Raw genomic sequence first — 22,233 nt, forward strand, 5'->3', positions numbered from 1 at the left:
TGATAACTCAAGGATTTCAAAAAAGGCAAAAGCCTTCATTGTTTGAGAGAGGAGACTTAATTTTCCAAAAAATAAGCCCTAATTAAGACAGCATGAAGCCAATTAAATTTGTTTTCAAAATTTTATAAATGATCTATAGAATTTTAATCATCTTGGCCATAAGATGTAATTTCCATGAGCCTTTTAAACCTTTATAACCTTTATTAAGGAGTTGGTTAATACTTCAAGAAAACCTTGCTAATCTGACACAGGGGCCAATATTCCAGTGTTGCATCAGTGTGCCTTTGATATTAATGGTTAATTTATATAGAAACTGAAGTTACTTTCTCTCTCAAAATCAGCCCTTACAATCTCATCTGCCCACCTCTTCTGTGATAGTCTCTGGGCCTTGGAGGAGTTGAATAGCTTTAATTTCTGGCTCTGTGTCTCATGAACACAGTGTACTTTGATTGGCATCTTCTATGGGGTCTGAAGATGAGGCTTTAACTGCTGTCAGTATTAAGATTTAGCAGGACTTGGTGTGCTTTTAGACCCAGGTTGTCAAAGCCCTTTAACTTAATGGCACAGGACTTTAAATGGACATATATAAAGTTACAGGAATATAATAACTTTAATTAAAAATTTTTTAATCTCAGTTTTTTCTAAGCAAACCCAACTTAATAGCCGTGATATAGAAATTATTTAGATAAAGATTAAGATCTGTTTATTAGGCCAGTCACTCAAGGTAAGAGAAAAGACCTTCTGCAGGGTGACTGCTGTTTCCTATGGGGAATATTATGTTAGAAGGAAACATTTCCTTTAGACCTTTAATATAAAATTTTTTTTGAAGTGTCAGGCCCAAATTAGAACCTGAAGAAAAAAACTTACAGGATCTGAAAATGAGTTGAAGGACAGAGTTATTATTTCAGGCCTTTTAAGAGGGGAGAGAAAGCTGAAAACAGTGAGATGCAGTAAAAGTTGAACTGTGCATAAAATAAATTATAATGTCTTGCAACTTATTAAGAGTAAAGCAATACCTTAAGAAATGTTCATAGTTTGAACCAATTACTTAGTGTATGCTTTTCTACTCAAAACCCAATTTCTAGAAAGACCATTATAATGTCTGTTTAATTACAGACAACTTGATCACATAAAATATTTTTAAAATAAATCCTCTTACTATGACTTACACAGACCATTTATGACACGCTTGGACTTTCTGGTTTGCCCTGAACATCCCTCTTTCTTAAACAACCAGTCATTTTATTCTAGGTCAGAATTCCCCATACAAGATTCTTTCTAATATAAAATTATTTTTCTTTAAACTTTCTTACCGAAAAATACTTTTTTATTTCTATACCTTTCTTTACATCTCTCTTTCCTGGTTCCTTTTGCCTTGTTTTACATATAACCTTTAAAAAAACTTTGAATTAGACAAAATTATTCACCTTTTAAAAAATAACATATTTTTTAAAAGTTTCTCTACAATATATTTTATTGAAAATACTCAATAATGAAATATCTATTACTTAATTTAATATAACTTTAAATTCTAAATGATGACAAGTTTATCTACAAGTATTTATCCCATTACACTCACCTATTTTTTTACCTATATTATTTATGAAAACTGCTATAGTCATCATTTAAGTCATCATCATTTTGAAACCACCATTGCAAAATCATAACTGAGGCAGTGAAAAAGATCTGACCTAACTGACTCCATCTTGCTTCTAACCTCCAAGGTGTCATTGTTCATTCCTGGGCGTATGCCATACCAACTTTGAGAGGAACATAGTTTACAGTTTAGCTTTGAAACAAAGATGATAACAGTCCTTTCCCAAAATAAACCCCCTTCCTGCCTGTGGACTAGACTGCCTAAAGCCTCAAGATTAGAAGTTATGGTTACTTTACTAAATAATTCAAGATTTAACTATATTCATTAAACCAATATCAATGTCTTATTTATTAAAAACTACACAAGCAAATATTCTGTTTTGAGCTAGGTGTATAGTTTTGTAACCCCTAAGCCAAATTTTGATACTTTATAGTGTTTGGCAAGGATAAGTATGAAATTGCTTGATCAATGAATGCAAACAAAAAAATCTATACAGGCAATTATTAAGACATTTCTCATATTACTTTACCAATAATTTTAAAGCTAGCTTATTCATTAAAGATTTTCCTTAAGGTACATTAACTTGAAAAAGCATTTGACTAGTCTTTCCTTCTTCTGATAAAGTATTTGATTTAAGCATTTTATTTTCTTTAAGCTAACTGGAACTCTTTTATATATTTTTAATAGTGAAACTATGTATACAACACATAAATACACAGACATATTAGGCATACTGATAGAAGTACAACTTATAGATTCATAAGACCTACTTTTTTTTCTCCATAGACTTGCAAACTCTTGATAACCTGTTTCATTACCCTGGAAACTGTCAGATAAATAGCCCTAAATCTGCATATTGAAGGAAACTACCTTCAGGTGAACAATCAGATAGCAAAATCTGCATCTCAAGTTACAGAGAGAAAAAGTCTGGTGGTGCTAGAGGGAGATTAAAGATGTATGCCAAATCAAACATAAAATTATAGAAATCAATCACAGGATTCTATAAGGAGACCAATTTTATTTAGATAGAGACTATCTATCTTTTACCTGGGATCTCTAATCTCTGGGCAGAGCCCACACTGAATCCTGGGTTTTCAAAAAGGGAGAACTAGTATGAAGCTAGACCATATGATGCTTTTACAGTGCACTTAAATTTTTTTTTAAACAAAAACATTTCTAATTGTCTAAACTACACTCTTCCTTAAAAACCCAAGAGTAGCCTCTGTGCAATAACTATTTTAGTCAAAAAATTAGGTAACAGAATACAAAAGCAACCAGTTTAAGAGCTGAGACAGGCCAGGCATGGTGGCTCATGCCCATAATCCCAGCACTTTGGGAGGCCGAGGGGGGTGGATCACCAGATGTCAGGAGTTCGACACCAGCCTGGCCAACACGGTAAAACCCTGTCTCTACTAAAAATACAAAAATTAGCCAGACTTGGTGGCAGGCGCCTGTAATCCCAGCTACTCGGGAGGCTGAGGCAGGAGAATTACTTGAACCTGGGAGGCAGAGGTTGTAGTGAGCCGAGATCACGCCATTGCACTCCAGCCTGGGTGACGAGAGTGAGACTTCCCCTAAACAAAAACAAAAACAAACAAAACTGAGATGAACTTGTTTGTTTACACTCTTGGGGTTCCATAAGGAAAAACAAAGATTTCTCCCCAAAAGGAAGTCTGGTGCCTTCTCCATTTTCTTTAAGGAATCCCAGGCTATTATAAACTATTTTAGGTTCCTCATGCAGCAGAGGGTACAAGAGAAAGGAGAGACAGCAGAAGTAAACAAAGAAAACATAAATCAGTCAAATGAGAAGAAAAAAGTTTTGCTCAACAAAGACAAGGTCCTAGGAGAGGAAAAACAACAAAAATATGAAGGCCTTTTAAATACAAACACGTACACACACACTTATACACATACATATCTTGGATGTTAGCTTTTAATTAAGCTGACTTTTAACCACTGAGCTCCTTTAAAAAATGTTTTTAAATCTCATTACCATATTTCAGCTAGGACAAATTGATGCCATTTCAGAAGTACCAGGTATCAAACCAGAGCTTGACTTAGGAACCAAACCCAGGCTGGTGAAAAAAACAAGGCATAACCTTAGCTATGGAACTGTAGCCTGGGAGACAGCCATTGCTTTTTTGGTTTCAGTTGGCTAGCAAAAAAGTGGCCTTGTTATGTAAATAAAGCCTTTTTTGTGGGAATTTAGCCACTTTACAGGCTTTGTTCCCCATAATTTGGAACTTTCCTTTGGATTTGATCAAGTCGGATACAGTTGGTCAAACTCAATGGGAAAAAGATTGAAACAACAACAACAAAAATAGAAACAAACAACAAAAAAAGCTAAGCAAAACAATCACACAACTTAATATGATTATTGAGCGCTCTAATGGTAAGAAGAAATTAAGATCAGCTGGTTGTTAATCTTAACTTCAGCCAAGACAAACCCCAATTCATTTAGTTACCGAGGGATGGCTCTCAGACCAAAGACTGCTTTCTACCATCCTGGGAGCAGAAAAAAAACAAAACTTGTCTTCCCTGTTAGAAGTTAGCTTAAACTCCATAAAGGAGTTACGTGCCTTCCAAAATCATGGAAATGGGAAAACTTGCCTTCCTTGTGTTGGAAGCAAGTAAAATTTCAAAAAAAGAAGTTGTACAGCAAAATTAACTTTGGATCTTGATGAAATTTTGGGATATCAGGGATTATGCATTATCAGAGATAAATGCAGTCAGATAGCCATTTATCTCAGTGATCAGAGGGATGACTTTGAATAGAATGGGAGGCAGGTTTGCCCTAAGCAGTGTCTAGCATGACTTTTCCCTTTAGCTTGGTGATTTTTGGGCCCCAAGATTTATTTCCCTTTCACACCCCCAATGTGACTGTATTTGGAGACAGGGTCTTTAGGAGGTAATTGACAATAAATGAGGTAATAAGAAGAGAAACCAGTGAGCTCACTCTCTCTGTCAAGTGAAGACAAATAAACCAACACTGCTGGCACATCATTGATCTTGAACTTCCTGTCTGCAGTACTGAGAGAAAATTAATTTCTGTTGTTTAAGCTGCCCAGTCTGTCATATTTTGTTATGGTAGCCTGAGCAGACAAAAACAATCACCTATGTCTAAAAGACCGAGTGGGGGCCTGGTGCGGTGGCTCACACCTGTAATCCTATCACTTTGGGAGGCCGAGGTGGATGCATTGCCTGAACTCAGGAGCTCGAGACCAGCCTGGGCAACACGGTGAAATCCTGTCTCTATTAAAATACAAAAGAAATTAGTCGGTTGTGGTAGCATGCGCCTGTAGTCCCAGCTACTCAGGAGGCTGAGGCACAAGAATTGCTTGAACCCTTGAACCCGGGAGGCAGAGGTTGCAGTGAGCCGAGATCGTGCCACTGCACTCCAGCCTGGGCGACAGAGCAAGACTCCATCTCTACAAAAAAAAAAAAAAAAGACCGAGTGGGGCGCCTAGCCTCCCACCCTTGCCAAGTTGTAATGGAGAAGGCTGTGTATGGAGTCAGGAGTTTCATCCCTATTAGGGGCAAAGAGTCCTTCTTCATCCATGATGTCACTGGAGACCAAGTGAAGACCTTAGACTTTCTCAACCATCCTGTAGTAATGCCCCCCTCTTTTCCCATTGGGGTAGTGTCAGAGAATCCTGGGGTAATGGAGCGAAAGGACTTTCACCACTGCCTAACAGTAATGAGGCTTCTCCCCTGACAACACCAGCACAGGCCACATGGAGTGGAGGCAGTAACACAGTACTCCTACCCCTCCCAGCCAGTGGAGAACTAGTAGGGAGCTGAAACTCCCATTCCCCAAGAAGTAATGAGGAGGGCTCCTCATCTTGGGCATCAATGGAGGCTGAGTGGTAAACTGGACTCCTACCTATACCTGAAAGTAACAACGTGGTGTCACCCCCACTTCCTCTGCTGGAGTGCTGTCACAGGAAGCCAGCAACCACAGAAGGATTAAGATCAGGTCTCATAACATAATACACAAAATGTCCAGGTTTCAATTTAAAAAACATTCATAAAAAGCCAGGAAGATCTTACACTGAAGGAAAAAAGACAATCACTAGATGCCAATCAAGATGACAGAGATATTAAAATTATCTGACAAAGATTGTTAAGCAGCCATTGTAAAAATGCCTCAGCGAACAATTACAAGCATGCTTGGAACAAATGAAAAACAGAACATCTCAGCAAATAAACAGAAGATATAAAGAAAAACAAAATGGAAATTTTAGAATGGGAACATACAATAACTAAAAATTTAAAACTCAGTGAATGGACTCAATAGCAGAATGGCAGGAGAGGGGACAGAATAGTATCAGTAAGTGAAAGAACAGTAGAAATTATGCAATCTGAACAACAGAGAGAAAATAGAAGAAAAGAAAATAGAACAGTGCCTCGTGGGAATGTGGAACTATATCGAAAGATCTTACATTCGTGTCTTTGGCATTCATGAAGGAGAGGAGAATGAGGCTAAAGAAGTATTCAAAATAATAATGGCTGAAAATTTCTCAAATTTGGCCAACCCCCGCCGCAAACTTAGAAATTCAAGAAGCTGAGTGAATCCCAAACAAGATAAAATGAAAAGAAATCCATGCCAAGAAACATTGTAGTCACATTTCTAAAAACCAAAGGCAAAGTAAAAATCATGAAAGCTGCCAGAGAGAAACAATGCATTCCATATAGGAGAAATAGGATTTGAATGAGAGTTGATATCTCCTCAGAAACCATGGAGGCCAACAGGAAGTAGCACAACATTTTTCAAGTGCCGAAAGAAAAGAACTGTCATGCCAGGTGTGATGTTAGCAAGATGGTGGTGTAGGATTTTCCAGAGCTTGTCCCCTTGCAGAAACATCAATTTGAACAACTTTTTATTCATGAAAATGCCTTCACAAGAGCTAAGGATGACAGCACCTGGGTGTAGCACAGAATAAGAAAAGATGCCTTGAAGAGTGTAGGTTGGAGAGTTTTATATTACTCAAGTCACCCCTCCCACAAGGCAAGGCAGTGAGGAGAGAGATACCCTCTTTGTGGGGGAAGGAGAGTGAAGTGAGCACCCAACTTTGCCATGGACCCCAGCATCAGGCCTGTCCCAGTGAATCCTGCTGCCAGGCCAGCTCTAGGCTCCAGGCTGGCCTTTTGGCCCCAGACACTAAGCGGGCTCCCCTGGCCCCAGGCTTGAAGCTCACCCCAGAACCAAGACAGGCCCTGCAGCCCCAGGCTCTAGGCTGCCCCCTGCAGACTCAAGTTCCAGGTCTGCCCAGCACCAGGTTGGCTAGAAACCTACAGTAAATGTTAGACTAAACAAAGAATTATTAGAACCATGTTCACTGGTCCTTTAAAGGCATGAACAAGACAAATATTGTCATTGTCATTGCTGCAATTCAGCATGTGCTGAAATTATAACCAAAGAAAAAAAAAAGAAGAAAAAAACCCAAGAAAATGAAATAATAGATACAATTATTAGAAAGAATGAGAAAAAAACCATTTGTTCATTCTCACATTTATACCAAAAATGTGAGAAAATTCATTTAAATAGAAAGGACCAAAACTTAATACAGGTTTTAGTACAGTGGGAGTTCAGTAGTTTTAGCACAGTAATAGGTAAATTATTTTCAATTTTTTCCTGTTACAGCAAAAAGTAGAAACTCTTTGATCAAATAATTTCATTGTTAGAAATTTTTTCTATGAATATACTTATTAAAATACTCCAAAATACATGTTTTTTTTTTTCACATCAGTTTATTAAAAAAAAGAAATAATCTCAAAGTTAATTGTTAGGAGACTTGTTAGATACATCTATATCATAGGATACTATGAGGCCATTAAAAATGGCGTGAATCCATAAATGGTGCCATGCAATGCTCTTTGATACATGAAATAGTAAGCTACAGAACAGAATTATAGAATGATCCATTCTATAAAGGATATGTTTTCTGGAAAATTATATAGAAAAATGTGGAAACAATGTTAATTTGAGGGAAATCTTGGGCTTGAGAGTGAAGATAGAGAAATGCTTTCTAATTTTAACTTCTTAAAAAAATTTCACCACTGATCAGAAGGTGTTTATTTTTATTTATTTAATTTTTTGAGACAGGATCTCACTCTGTCGCCCAGGCTGGATTGCAGTGGCACCTTCAAGGCTCACTGTGACCCTCCTGCCTCAGTCTCCCGAGTATCTGGGACTACAGGCATGTGAGAACATGCCTGGCTAATTTTTTAAAAAACTTTTAGAGATGGGATCTCCTTATGCTGCCCAGGCTGGTCTCAAACTCCTGGGCTCAAGCAATCCTCTAGCCTCAGCCTCCCAAGGCAGTGGGATTATAGGCATAAACCACCATAATCCCAGTTGAGTTAGAACAAGGCAATACTCTGGCTTGAGGTACTGAGACGACCAGAGGATGGAGACAGAAGGGGCAGCACGGTAATGTACAAGAAGCTGCAGCGACATTAGGCAAGTTAATTAACACTTCTAAACCTCATTTTCCAATTTTAGTATATGTGCTGCCGAAGCGAGCACCTAAACCTCATTTTCTCGTTTGTAAAATAAAATAAAATCTACCCAGGATAAGTTGTTTTTAGGATTATTTTATATATACATATATATTCTCGGCTGGGATTTCATTTTACAAAATAATATTTTATATATATATAATTTTATTCTTCCCCTGGAACAATGGTTCAGTACTTGCTAATCCAGGGCTTATGATGACTTTATAGAACATAACTGGTGTAAATAAAAAGGACTGGGGAAGGGAGTCACTTCATTTGTTTCTCACTGCAACTGTTTATATATATGCTATGCACATATATAATAAATACATACATATTCATTCACTTTTATGTTAAAAATGGTAATAGCAAATATTTTCATTTTTCCACTTTATGTTTTTGACATATTGTATCCTTAATATAATTAATGTCAGGATACATATTATATCCTGAAATTCACTTCATGTTAGTACAGAAAGATATTTCTCCCTCCCTCTCTCTCTCCTCCAATTCCTCTCACATACACATACACAGCTAAGTAGTACTGTTTTAAATGTTTGTGTTATCTGCTGTCTTTTGGTATTAAAAACAGTTTTGCAATAAATAATCTTTTGGCTTTTTTTTTCTGCTGGTATATCTTTGGGATATATTCTTCAAGTGGGGTTTCTGAATCATAGGGTAAAAATTACCTAGTGCTGTGGTTTTAGAGATATGTCCATACATTCTTTGATAATCCTCCCCTTAAGAGGTGGAGCTCAATTTCCACTCATTTGATTATGGGCTGGCTTGAGTGCCTCTCACTTCTAGCCAATAGAATACGGAAAAAGTAATCAGATGCCACTTCCAATTTAGGTTCTAAAAAGCCTGTGGCTTCTGTTTTGTGTTTGTTCTCTCTCCCTTGACTCACTTGGTCTGTACAGAAGTCAGCTATCATATCATGAAGCAGTCTTAGAGAGAGGGAAGTCACCTGCCGTATCATGAAAACAGTAAGATAGCCTAAGGAAGGGCCCACATAGTGAGGAACTGAGGCCTGTAAGCAGCCATGTGAGCAAACTTGGAAACTGATATTCCAAGGCTTGCCCACAGCTATTTGATTGAGTTTGGAAGCATATCCTCCTATACTTGAGCCTTGAAATAATTGCAGCCCTGGCCTATGGCTTGATTGCAACTTCACAGAGACTAAACCTGAACCACCCAGCCCCACTGTTCCCATTCTTGACTCACAGAAACTATGAGACAATAAATATTTACAATTTCAAGTTGCTAAGTTTTGGGTAATTTGTTACACAGCAATAGATAACCAATACATGTAGTTTTGCTAGATATTGCCAACCCCTCTAAATAGGGGCTATAAGTTTACTGTCCCACCAGTAATACATGATATTTCCCATGGCCTAACCAAGTGTTGCCAAACTTAGAATAATATTTTACAAGCAAATAGATGAGAAATGTTATCATACTATGGCTTTAATTTTCTTCCTTTCATTATGAGGGAGGCTTCCTGTTCCTTCAACATCTTCTTTTTAAATTAGGTACTACATAAGGACAGCTTTCCATCATTCTTAAGATAAAGAACTAAAGTTTTTACAATTCCTACAAGGCCCTCCACATAGGAACAGTAGTAGAGTCTGGCCTTTTCCTGAGTCTACAACTTCCACTGGCATCACTCCTTGAGGCTGAGGATTCTGAATTAATCATTACTATATACCCTTACCACTAAATGCAGTGTCTACACTGTCTTAAGCTCAAAGCAAGAAACAAATATTGATAAAACTGTGGAAGCCTAAATAGATATGAGAAGTTAAGTGCTCACAACCAACCATTTCTTACCCTCTTTGCCTTGACCAAACTTTAGTCAGACTTCTCTCCTTCCCACAGGCCCCTACATTTTGGCTTCCCCTGAGTTGAAACACCGCACTAATGCACTATGATTCAGAACATCTCCCCTTAACCGCTTATTCTGAATTCCATGACAACAGAAACAATTTCTGTAGAAATGCCCCGGTTTTGCCACCTGCACACCCCTACCTCATATCCTCCTCCGTACAAAGTTCCTACTAACCCTTCTTGTTCCTCCCTATAAAAAAAGTCATTTTGTTTGATATTGTGATTCTTGCAGATTTGAGATTGGAGCATTCTTCCTAATGCAACAGTGTTCTTTCTAAATACATTGTCTTCTTATCTAAGTCTGCCTTTGTTTTGACATGAGAAATAAAATTGCTAAATGTAAAATTGCTGCCTGTTTCATAATATATCAAAAAGCATCACTCGTGTGAAACTTATGATTCAAAATTGTATTCATTCATACAAATGAAACATTGGTCTGTGAACATGCATTTTGCTTTTTTAAAGCTTGATGTAAGGGCTAAGTGTTAAGATAACAATTTTAATATTCTCTTTGGCTGGTTCATTTTTTAAAAATCATGTTGTTGTTGTTTCTGAAATCTAACCTTCTCAGTCTCTCCCTATGTCCGTTCCGGTTTTCAAGTCTCTTTTCTGTCTCAATCTCTCTGTCTACCACGCTCTACCCCTTAGCTTCCCACTTCTATTCCTATGTCTGTTTTTTTTCTCTTCAGTGTCCCATCTCTCCTCCTTTCTAGGCTTGCTGCTTTGTCCCCATTTCCCCCATTTTCTCTCTGATTCTCTGCTTCTCACTGTCCCTCTCTTTGTGCCTCGGTCTCTTCTTCCCTGCCTCTTAATTTCCCTTTTTCCTTCAGTCGACCTGTTATTACTTATTACTGCAATATCAATTTCCCTAATAAGGATTCCTTACCGTTGTTATTGGCATAATTACAGTTCATAGTGATTGTTCAGCCCCCAGATTTTGTCCCTCTCACCCACAGTGGAATCTCCCTGGAGAGGACCGCACCATTCCACGCTTCCCCTCTCAGCAAATCGAATCTCCCGGCATGGGGCTGTACCATGCACAAACACGTCCATGGTACCATTTAAAATTCCTCCCCTTTCGTCAGAAGCATGCTTCCAGTAGAGGAAGGTTCACTCCAACTTCCTCTTCAATTCTCCTTGTAAAATCTGTCTGCAAAAGTGTGCACCTTACTGCTCCTTTCGTAGTCCGCCTTTCCGTATCGTCTTCCCCTTCCTTCGCTGCCGCGTTGGTACAGCCCACTCTCGGGCTCAGCACCGGGCGAATCCTCCGCTAGTACGGAGACGACCGGGCTCTCAAGATGGCGGCCCCATGCGGAAACAGCCCCAGGGAGCAGCCATGTTGTTTCCTGAACAAAGCCTCTGAAGATGCAGAACGGGCAAAACCGCCCCGTAAGGAACAACGCAGCCTAGGGAGCCTGGTGTTGTGCTCCCGGACAGGAAGCAGGAGAGTTTGCCAATATGGATGTGACAGCGGTTCCCATTATGCTGTGATGGGGGTTTTGGGACCTGATAATCCAGCTGGGAGTCAGAGGCGGGATGTGTGCGGTGAAGGGTGAGTCTGTGGTATTGGTAATGGGAGGAGAGGAGCCCGTGAGGGTCAGTAGTAGGTTTATGAAGTCACTCGTGGGGGAAGTAGGTGGGATTAGTGTTGGATTTATGTGGGAGTCCACGATGTGATTAGTAACTGGGAAGTGAGAAGTGAGGGGGTGTCTATGGGGTCAGGAATGGCGTGCAGGTGGACTGACTGGTGGGTTTAACTGGGTTCAGTGATTTACGGGGCTCTAAGGAATCAGTGATGGGAGGCTATGGACTAAATGATGGGGACATCCATGTGTTCAGTGATGTGATGGACATGGGGGAGTTCAGTAGGGTACATAATTGCTAGGCTTGAGAATTCCGAGATTTAGATGGGGACAGTAATGGGGCCACGGTGTTGTGGTTAGCCACATTTTACTGGGGAAGGCCTTTACTTACGTTAAATTTCCACAGGTCATAGGCAGCTGAGTTCTTTAAGGTCAACCCCTTTTCACATCTTTTCATAGTCTACCATTGCCCCCTAAGCATTTCTGATGGTACCCCCAACAAGACCAAACAAATCAAAACTGATAGAATCATAATAAAAAGTTTGATTTCAGTCCTCCACTTTCTCAGTTTGTTGAAATCATTTTATATTTTATTAAAGAGACATTTATTGAGCATTTGCTGAGTGTCCAGAGATGAGTATGACTGTTTCTTTTGTTTCCTTCTAGATCTCTTTTGATATAGCCTGGGATACCCCCTATAAAATAATCTCTCTATCATGGGAGCCCCCACTTCCTCTGGGCTAGTTCAGCTCTGTCTGCATGACTTGTCCTGGGACTGAGGAAAGTTTACCAGGTATGTACCTTCCTGCATTGTGGTATATTCTCTTTTTTTCAGTGATTCCAACCTATCACCGTTTTTGTATGCAGACAATAGCGCTGTTGAAAAAGAGCAATACAAATTTAAACAGAAAACATTAAAATTAACCTTTGAGTTCATGCACATTGATTTAGCAAGAGTTTTCTGAGTTGGGGGAAAATATAAGAGAGTTCTTGGAAGATTGTTGGAATTCAGCTGCTGGTTCTTTTTAGGAATAGGGAATGCATGCCTCAGTTTTCCATTTGGTCATTCCCATTCTTATTGCCAAGGAGCTCCATCTTCACTTATATCTTTATATAGCTATCCATGATTATTGCCTCATGAAAATCTTATATAAATAGAATTGCTGATTCCCAGGGGGAACAATAAGTTGTTAGTAAATCAGCTGGAAACATATCTTCACATCTATCCAATTATAAACCTTGGTCAACTTCTATGTGATCATATCATAAGTACAAGAGGAGTAAAGAATGATCCCTCCTCCACATGGTGCTTGCTGATCCTTCTGTTAGGCTCAAACAATCTTATCCCACAGGATAGCCCATTAGCTACCTGACTTCTGGTGTTAGTTGTTGCTAGACTGGTGAATGTGAAAGCTGCAGTCTGGGTTTGGTCTATGAAAAACATTCTGATCACCAGTTTTGCTTTTTCAGTCATCTGGCCTTTTGGAAAAGAGCAAAAAATGATGAAGTCCCAGGTGAGTTGCTGTTTTTTAAAAAAAAATTCTTCTTTGGTTTTTCATACAATCAAATGGAAAGTAAAGATAGCTAAAATCTGGATTAAGGAAAAGGTGGTAACAATAAAGATCAAGACCTCAAAAGCGTTGCTAGGTAATGTGTAAAAAACCTGGCTGGAAACCATTTTTATAAATTAATGTACTAATTGTTCTGATCTTTCTTGCAGACATCATGAGTTACACGATTTGCATTTCCCTAAAGAGAAAGATAAATTTCTCATGGTAAGAAAATATTTCTTGCCATATAAGACTAAAAAAAAAATTCCTTTTTGGCTTTTACTCTAGGAGGTGGAGTGCACAGTGTCCTCACCAACACTCCTTTGGTAAATGCCACAGTAAGTTTCTTGTAGTGGTGTCTTAAAATGATCTTTTTAGAGGGGATGTATCATAATGTCTAGCCAAACTCCTTCAACCTTATTCTTGAGTGGAGGATGGCAAATTATTTATCCATGGGCCAAATCCCATTCTCCAACTGTTTTTATAAACAAAGCTTTATTGGAGCACAGCCATGCTGTTTGTTTACATGTTTTCTATAGCTTTTTTCTAACTACAATGGCAGAGATGAGTAGTTACAACAGAAACTGTATGGCCTGGAATGCCAAAAATATAAACTTTACTGAAAAAATTTGTTGACCTCTGCTTTCGAGGAACAAACTAATTACAGATGCTTCCTATTGTCCAGCTTTATCCACAGATAAATTCATTAACGTAAGATAGGCACATTTTGAATGTTTTTCTAAACTATATATTTCTCTCAAAAAAAGCCATTCTTAAATTTTATTTATCTGGCAAATCTTTGGAGGGCAAAGGTCTCTGATGCTCCGTATCTTTTGCTGTGCTTTCAGAATTTGTAGGATTACTGTCAAGTTCAAGGCTGTTCCTTCTTTGCTCTCCCATTTTTAAAAGTTTGTATTATTTTTTCTTTCTGCCAGCGTTGGCATATAAACATTTAAAATTATATAAAAGATAAAAATTTAAAACAAAGAGACCTTTTAACTCACTTTCTACCACGATAATCAGTGTTAACCATTGCTTCTAACCTTCCAAACCTTTTTTGATACGAATATAACTGTGATTAACTGTTTACGTGTAAAAGTACAAATGTGTGAGGATGTCTTATTTTCATACACTTTTCTTTTGGAAAAAGAATGTTATGGTAAACATTTTGTTCTGCAACTTGATTTTTAACTTACTGTCCAATATAAAGCTCTTTTGTATACATTTAGAATATCTTTCCATATCAGTACATAGAATTCTCCTTTATTATTTTATCAGATGCATAATATTTCCTTGTGGCCTGGTTGTCTGGGATTGTTTCTTCATCTTACAGATAGAGATTATAATCCTTATAGGGTTGTTGTGAGAATTGAGTAAAAACCATGCTTGAAACTATAACCGGGGCATGGTTTATACTGTATTGAAGTATCAGCTGTTATTATATCATCAGTATCATTATCATTGTCAAATCTTGAAGTCAGCTTTTGCATTAGGAGTCCTTATGTATATTTTACAGTAGAGTTTAGAGTTCTGTTGCAAAAAAGACTTTTTTGTTGTTTTTGTTTTTGGATTTCAGTAGCTTTGCTTGAGAGCTGTGCTGTCTAATATAGTAGCCATCAGTCAAATGTGGTTACTGAACACTTGGAATTGGCTAGTTTGAATTGAGACATGTTGTGTTAAGTCCATACCAGATTTCAAAGTTATATTTCCAAAAAACTCACTAGTAGATTTAAGGATTGATTACATGTTGAAGCAATATTTTGAGTAATATATTGGAATAAATATATATTATTGAAAATAATTTTTTGAATGTGGTTCCTAGAAAATGTAAACTTACTATCTGGTTAGCTTTATATTTCTGTTACACAACACTGCTTTGAAGAAGGATGGATTTTTTAATTAGCCCAATACATCCAACTGCTGTGGCTAATTAGTTGATTAATTGCTTCTTCCTTCAGGAAGAGGGCTGTATATTAGTTCCCTACCATCCAGAAGTGAAGTCATTTTTATACATATCCTCCTTTTCAGCCTGTAACACCTACTTCCCTTTCATTTCTTCCATCTCTTAATTGTACTTCCATTTCTGCAGGGACCCGAGCTGTAAAAATGGTTTCTAGTTGACAAAAGTATAATTTTCCACTGATTGTGTACTATATTTTTCTCAAAATTAAGAAATTTATACCTACTTATTATATTGAAGCACTTGGGTATCATTAATAAAGCAAAATCAGAATGTTAGAATGATAACATCTATGAATTTACCTCTCAGAATGGATTTCCTCTGTATTCCAGATTTATTGTCTTATGTTACTTTTCTTCAGATTAAAAAAATGTAGACTAATACACAAAACAGTTTTAACTAAACATAAGTTTTGTTTATCCTTTATAATCATTATTCATTTCTTTTTAACAAACATTTCTTAAGTACCCAGTTTATGTCATATGCACTGGCTAGCTGTTGAATATCCTGAGCAGATTTAGGTATAGTTTTCTTCTGGGAGGACTGCAGAGAAAAAAGAGATGTGGAAACCAACATTAACACATAAAAGTTCTGTAGCAGACATGGGAGCAGGTACTGTTATAGCAGAGAGTGGGGAACAACCAGATTTCTAAGGAAGTAGGTAATAGGCTTAAATGATTATTGAACTTTGGCTCATGAGGGAAGTAGGCTGAGGACAGGAAGCAGCGTTTGTAAAAGTAGGGCAGAGTGATTTTAGGAAGGCTAGGAATTTTAAAACTAAAATGGAAAGTGCTTCATAGAAAGGTCGACTAAGGTTGGTATTGAAGTGATAAAATATAAAAGATCATGTTTACAGTATCAAGGAGGCAGTTTGGACTGCAGTAGTCAAGAACTAGACTATTGAGTGAGAATAAATCTTGCAGATATGAGAGTTCATCAATCATATATTTAGTATGTAATCTTTGGCAAATATTTACTTAACCACTGTAATCCTCAGTTTTCTTATATGTAAAATAGGAAAATTAATAGGATTGTCACAGACAACTATGTGTTTGGCAGCTTGACAGAGTGAATATGGAATTGGTGTGGGATGAGAGAAAACTTGAGATTTGAGATGAGAGAGATGAGACTGTGTTAGCAAGGAAGAAAAAAAAGGAGGCTTTTAAGTAGGCAGTGTTGACATTTGAAATAATCATTTTCATTCTGAAAGTGGTGTTTGGTAATAATGGAATATTTAGGAAAAAAGTCTGAACAATTTATTTAAAATAATACAGATCACTATTAGATTAGTTTCTGCTATTAGTTAACAACTATTGTGAGGATAATGGGCACATAATTAAAATAGTCAATTTTCCCTCCAGAAACATTTTATAACTCTACTTTTACCCAATTTCTTTTTTGATGTTATGTCACTAATTTGTTGTGGTTTCTTCGTTAATGTTTTCTACACATTTTTGTTGAGTTTATCATTCGGGATTCCTTATTTTTTGTTGCTACTGTAATTGGTATATTCATTCTATTACTAGCTATTGTGTGTATATAAGACAGCTATTAAATTTGGGGGAAGCTAAGATCATTTTCCTATGAAATAAAGATATTAGATTAATGATCTTCTAGAGCTCTGACATTCTGTGATTCTCTAAATGTAGCTTTTCTTTTTTAAAAAAAAAAATGTACTTGCAAAGGGCATTTCTGCTCTATAATCATTAATTAAAATTCTCCCATGTCTTATTTTGTTACTTTTATGGTCTTTAGTACTTTTTAGAGTTAAAATTTTTATTCCATCAGAATTTATTCTTTTTTCCCAGGTATTATATAGTGTATTGGTTTGCTAGGACTGCTATGACAAAGTACCACAAACTGGGTGGCTTAAACAATAGAAATTTAGTCTCATAGTTCTGGAGACTAGAAGTCCAAAATCAAGGTTGTTCTTCAGGACTGTGAGGGATGTATTTGTTTCATGCCTCTTTTCTTAGCTTCTTTATAACTATCTTGTTTTTACTCTTTGCATTATCTTCCCTCTATGCATGTCTTTGTGTTCAAATTTCCCCCTTTGGATAAGGACACAGATCATATTAGATTTAGTTTCACCCTAAATACTTCATATAGCTAGGTATATCTGCAATGACCCTGTTTCCAAGTCATATCACATTTTGAGGTACTGGGGGTTAGGACTTCAACATATAAATATTCAGAAGATACAACTCAACCCATAATATTTCTTCAACATTATTCCTTTCCTATTTACTATTCATTGTTTCAATACTATTCATCCAATAATCCATCTTCCTCCCGGTTATTTGGGTGCTGCCTTTGAAACGTATGAAATTACTGTATGTATTAGTTAGGCATTTTATGGTTTACCTCTTTTTTTCTCTTCATATGCCTGGCTCTGCTTGCTAAAAACAGGATTTTATTTTGTTTTTCCCAAAAACTATGATACAAAGCTAGATGTGGGTGTAGTTGTGCACATTACAGTAGAAATTATGAGAATGATCACTTCAGATTGAACAGGAATTTGCTGTTACAGGGGTTAGTATCATTCAAGGATGTGGCTGTGGATTTCACCCAGGAGGAGTGGCAGCAACTTGACCCTGCTCAGAGGACCCTGTACAGGGATGTGATGCTGGAGAACTACAGCCACCTGGTCTCAATGGGTAAGGATGGCTTCCCCAAATAACTCAGAGTTGTCCAATAAAGTGCCTTTCCTTACCAGTTGCTGTGATTAGGTTGTTCCTGACGTATGTCATGACTTTTATGACCTTCATACCTTTGCAAATGGAGGTTATGCCTTTGTTGAGGGCTAACTGGACAGCTTCATTGTAGACCATCTGAAACTGCACCTTTTCTTTTTCCTTAGGTAAAGTCAATTTCAATCCTCTGTAATTTCTGTTTAATAGGGTATCCAGTTTCTAAACCAGATGTCATCTCCAAGTTGGAACAAGGAGAAGAGCCATGGATCATAAAGAGAGACATATCAAATTGGATCTATCCAGATGAATATCAGGCAGATGGGAGACAAGGGAAGTAAAATATCAATTTATGTGTATTTTTTTAATTGATTGGTGCCTGAGGTTTATGTTTCTATCCTTATCGAAATCTCCTATTCTTTGCTTCTATGCTGAGAATTTAGTAGTCACTCAACAAGTAATTGTGGAGCCTTTCAGAGGAGTCCTATTTTTTGTTGATCCTGTCTCGTGTGTGTATATATATATTTATATTTACTGTCTTTTCTGAAAGAGTTTTAAAGGCAATAAAAGGCAAATTCCTTTTAAGAACATAAGCTGTACTTTAAAAGGCAAGATTCCCAGGTAAATGACTGTACTAAATTAAATGTCAAATGCAGTTACTGTTTTAAAAGTTCAGAGAAAATTAGAGTCTAAAGAGATGTGGGAGTATTTGAGAGACATTTTTTAGAGCATGCAACTGTAACTGCTCTGAATGACATAAATGCTGCTGAGGCTAAAGGAAGAGAGTGAAGGCAAGCAAACAGTGTTGGAGAGAGTATATGAACAAAACTAGGGTCAGGAAGATATAGCTTTTCTGGGAGAACTTTACTAGTTTTACTTGACATGTATAGAAAGTAGTTTATTGGGAGTAGTGGAATTTACATCTGTATTCTCCGTTTGACTCTGATACTGAATCTGCAGCAGGATATTGAATTTTTCCATTATTTGTGTTAGTTGTTAGGAAAATAGATGGAAGAGAGTTAAAGTATTTTGTATACAGAAGATACCTTGTTTCTTTAGAGTGATGGTAGGATAATAAAAATGTGTAGCACATGGTTTATAATACAAATGAAATTAAAAGTGAAAAGGGGTTTCTATTTAGAAAGCAGAAGTGAAAGATGCTAAAAGAATAATAAAAGGCAGTGATGAGACCCCTGACACTTTTCATTGCTTTTAAGTTTAGTTTTTACATGAATATTTCTGTTTAACATTCTTGTCTATCTCTTCACCTGATAACACTATATGCTGTACTGTCTTCTGAGATGACCTGTTTCCATCCTTTTTTTGTGAGTTCATCTACTATGTTGGATCATCCATTTGTTCTACTTCTTTACCCTCTGTTAATTGACTCTTGTGATGACTCTTAAATTGTATCTTTTCTTCTTTTAGACAGGAAGAGTAACCTTCACAACTCCCAGTCATGTATTTTGGGGACAGTTTCCTTCCATCATAAGATACTGAAAGGAGTCACAAAGGATGGTTCATTGTGCTCCATTTTAAAAGTCTGTCAAGGTGATGGTCAGCTGCAGAGAATTCTAGAGAATCAAGACAAACTCTTCAGGCAGGTCACATTTGTTAACAGCAAAACAGTGACTGAGACATCAGGGCATAAATATAATCCACTGGGGAAAATATTTCAAGAGTGCATAGAAGCAGGTACATCAATACAGAGATTCCATAAATATGATGCTTTGAAAAAGAACTTAAAACCAAATATTGACCTACCGAGTTGTTATAAGAGCAATTCAAGAAAAAAAATTGATCAGAGTTTTGGAGGTAGGAAATCATCTAGCCAGAGTGAGCCCAATTCTAATCTTGAGAAGATTCACAATGGAGTAATACCTTTTGATGATAATCAGTATGGAAACGTTTTTAGAAATACACAATCCCTTATTCAGTATCAGAATGTGGAAACTAAAGAGAAAACTTGTGTATGTGTTACATGTGGAAAAGCCTTTGCTAAGAAGTCACAGCTCATTGTACATCAAAGAATTCATACTGGAAAGAAACCATATGATTGTGGTGCATGCGGAAAAGCCTTCAGTGAGAAGTTTCATCTTGTTGTACATCAGAGAACTCATACTGGGGAGAAACCTTATGATTGTTCTGAATGTGGAAAAGCCTTCTCTCAGAAATCATCCCTTATTATACATCAGAGAGTTCACACTGGGGAAAAACCCTATGAATGTAGTGAATGCGGGAAAGCCTTCTCCCAGAAATCACCCCTCATTATACATCAGAGAATACATACTGGGGAAAAACCCTATGAATGTAGAGAGTGTGGGAAGGCCTTTTCCCAGAAGTCACAGCTGATTATACACCATAGAGCTCATACTGGAGAGAAACCATATGAGTGTACCGAATGTGGGAAAGCCTTCTGTGAGAAGTCCCACCTCATTATACATAAAAGAATTCACACTGGTGAGAAACCCTACAAATGTGCTCAATGTGAGGAAGCCTTCAGCAGGAAGACAGAACTCATTACACATCAGTTAGTTCATACTGGGGAAAAACCTTATGAATGTACTGAATGTGGGAAGACATTCTCCCGCAAATCACAGCTCATCATACATCAGAGAACACATACTGGAGAAAAACCCTATAAGTGTAGTGAATGTGGCAAAGCCTTCTGCCAGAAGTCACATCTCATTGGACATCAGAGAATTCACACAGGAGAAAAACCTTATATATGTACTGAATGTGGGAAAGCCTTCTCTCAGAAGTCTCACCTTCCGGGACACCAGCGAATTCATACAGGAGAGAAACCTTACATATGTGCTGAATGTGGAAAGGCCTTTTCTCAGAAGTCAGACCTTGTTTTACATCAGAGGATTCATACTGGGGAAAGACCCTATCAATGTGCTATATGTGGGAAGGCCTTCATCCAGAAGTCACAACTAACTGTACACCAGAGAATTCATACAGTGGTAAAATCATAATGAACTGGCCACAGAAAAGCCTTAGAATTAGCTCAAGCCTTAATAACTACTAGAAACCCAATTAATTTGATAAGCTTGGGGACAATATCCCAATAGATAAAAATTTTTAAGGGAATCTGTTTCTAGTTTGGTGATGCCTAACTTTTCCAGCAAAGATGATGGAAAATAGTTATGTAAATGAAGAACATTTTTAATATGGCATGTAAAGATTTTAAAGTTATGAACTCAGTGATCAGTGCAGCAAGTTAAGCATACAGAATATTGTCAAGTTGCATATTCCTTATACTACATTATGATAATCAGCCATTGTGAAACTGCTAATATTAACTTGGCATAATTATGGCCATAAAGTAATTTTCTATAAAAGATATGGAAGAAAACTTGAGTAAACAACAAAATAAAACCTATACGCTATTTTAAGAAGGGGCTTGAGCATGACCCCTAAAGCTACATGTAAAGGTCTTGTACAGAAAATGGAACGATAGGTTGATCAGATTCAGTAAAGTTGATCTGTATGCATTTTCCCATCTCAAGCATATAAGTTGACCTGCTTCTCTGGAAGGACCTTGAGATTGATGCATTTTGAGCAGGTCTCCCTTTTATTCTTCCCAACTGGGAACTTGGAGCTGAAAAACATTGGCACTGAGGCCAGATGGTCTTGGGTTTAATCCTGGCTCAGTGACTCACAGATTGTGTGACTTGAGGCAAACATACTTCCCCTGAGTATTTTTTATCCGTAAGTACAAATACAATGCAGAGCTCATTTTCAGTTAATATTAGTACTTTTTAAATCTTTACTCTCTATCTTGAAGCATTAGATGCTAAGACTAATGTGTAAAAACCACATCTGAACTTGCTTTTCCCTCTGGACACTCTGCTTTTGATTATTCATCCCTATTAGTGGCTCATTTTACTGTCTTCTGATCCTGGTGGCCTTATTTTTGCTATGTTAAGGTTATGTTTTTTAATACTTGCATTTATTTTCATATACTTATATAAACCATGGTGATTGCACATAAAGACCCTGCCTAATGTCTCTTCACTTCTTTGTGATCCTTTTCCTGAAGCCCCAACTGTTTTCCTTGAAAACTTACAGGGGAAGACTCTTGGGGGGAGAAGTAATGCCTGCATAGCCTTGAGAACTGGAGGTCTCTAAGATACCTCCTACTATACTTTCTGTCATTCCATCCATTCCCCGATAAGCATTTTTAGATGAGCACCCTTGCTGGAAGTGACCTGCAGGAGAGCATACTTGGCAAGTATGAGAATGCCTGTGTGATAAACACAGCATCTGCACGTATTTCCTGCTTGATTTCCTATCCACTTGATCCCCTTCCTGCTTGGCTGAACTGTCTATTGTGAAAACATGGGGCTCCTCTAGTTGAGAATGACTGTAGAGTAGAGGGCACGCTGGACAGGGATGTGGGAACTGAGTATTAAAGATGCCATTCACTGGACAGGGATGTGGGAACTCAATATTAAAGATG

General features: G+C 37.4%; 1 protein-coding gene across 1 annotated transcript; it reads left to right on the forward strand.

Moving 5' to 3' along the window:
• The first annotated feature begins 11,236 nt into the window (after positions 1-11,236).
• Positions 11,237-21,766, forward strand: ZNF300 (zinc finger protein 300). Its single transcript, XM_017875758.1, has 6 exons — positions 11,237-11,537; positions 12,235-12,361; positions 13,039-13,082; positions 17,609-17,735; positions 17,979-18,101; positions 19,197-21,766. Exons 2-6 carry the CDS (start codon positions 12,328-12,330, stop codon positions 20,744-20,746), a joined length of 1,878 nt encoding a protein of 625 aa, XP_017731247.1. The 5' UTR covers positions 11,237-11,537; positions 12,235-12,327; the 3' UTR covers positions 20,747-21,766.
• Positions 21,767-22,233: the final 467 nt, after the last annotated feature.

The sequence above is a fragment of the Rhinopithecus bieti genome, unplaced genomic scaffold (assembly GCF_001698545.2).
Source record: "Rhinopithecus bieti isolate Rb0 unplaced genomic scaffold, ASM169854v2 scaffold_7673, whole genome shotgun sequence".
Classification (NCBI taxonomy): domain Eukaryota; kingdom Metazoa; phylum Chordata; class Mammalia; order Primates; family Cercopithecidae; genus Rhinopithecus; species Rhinopithecus bieti.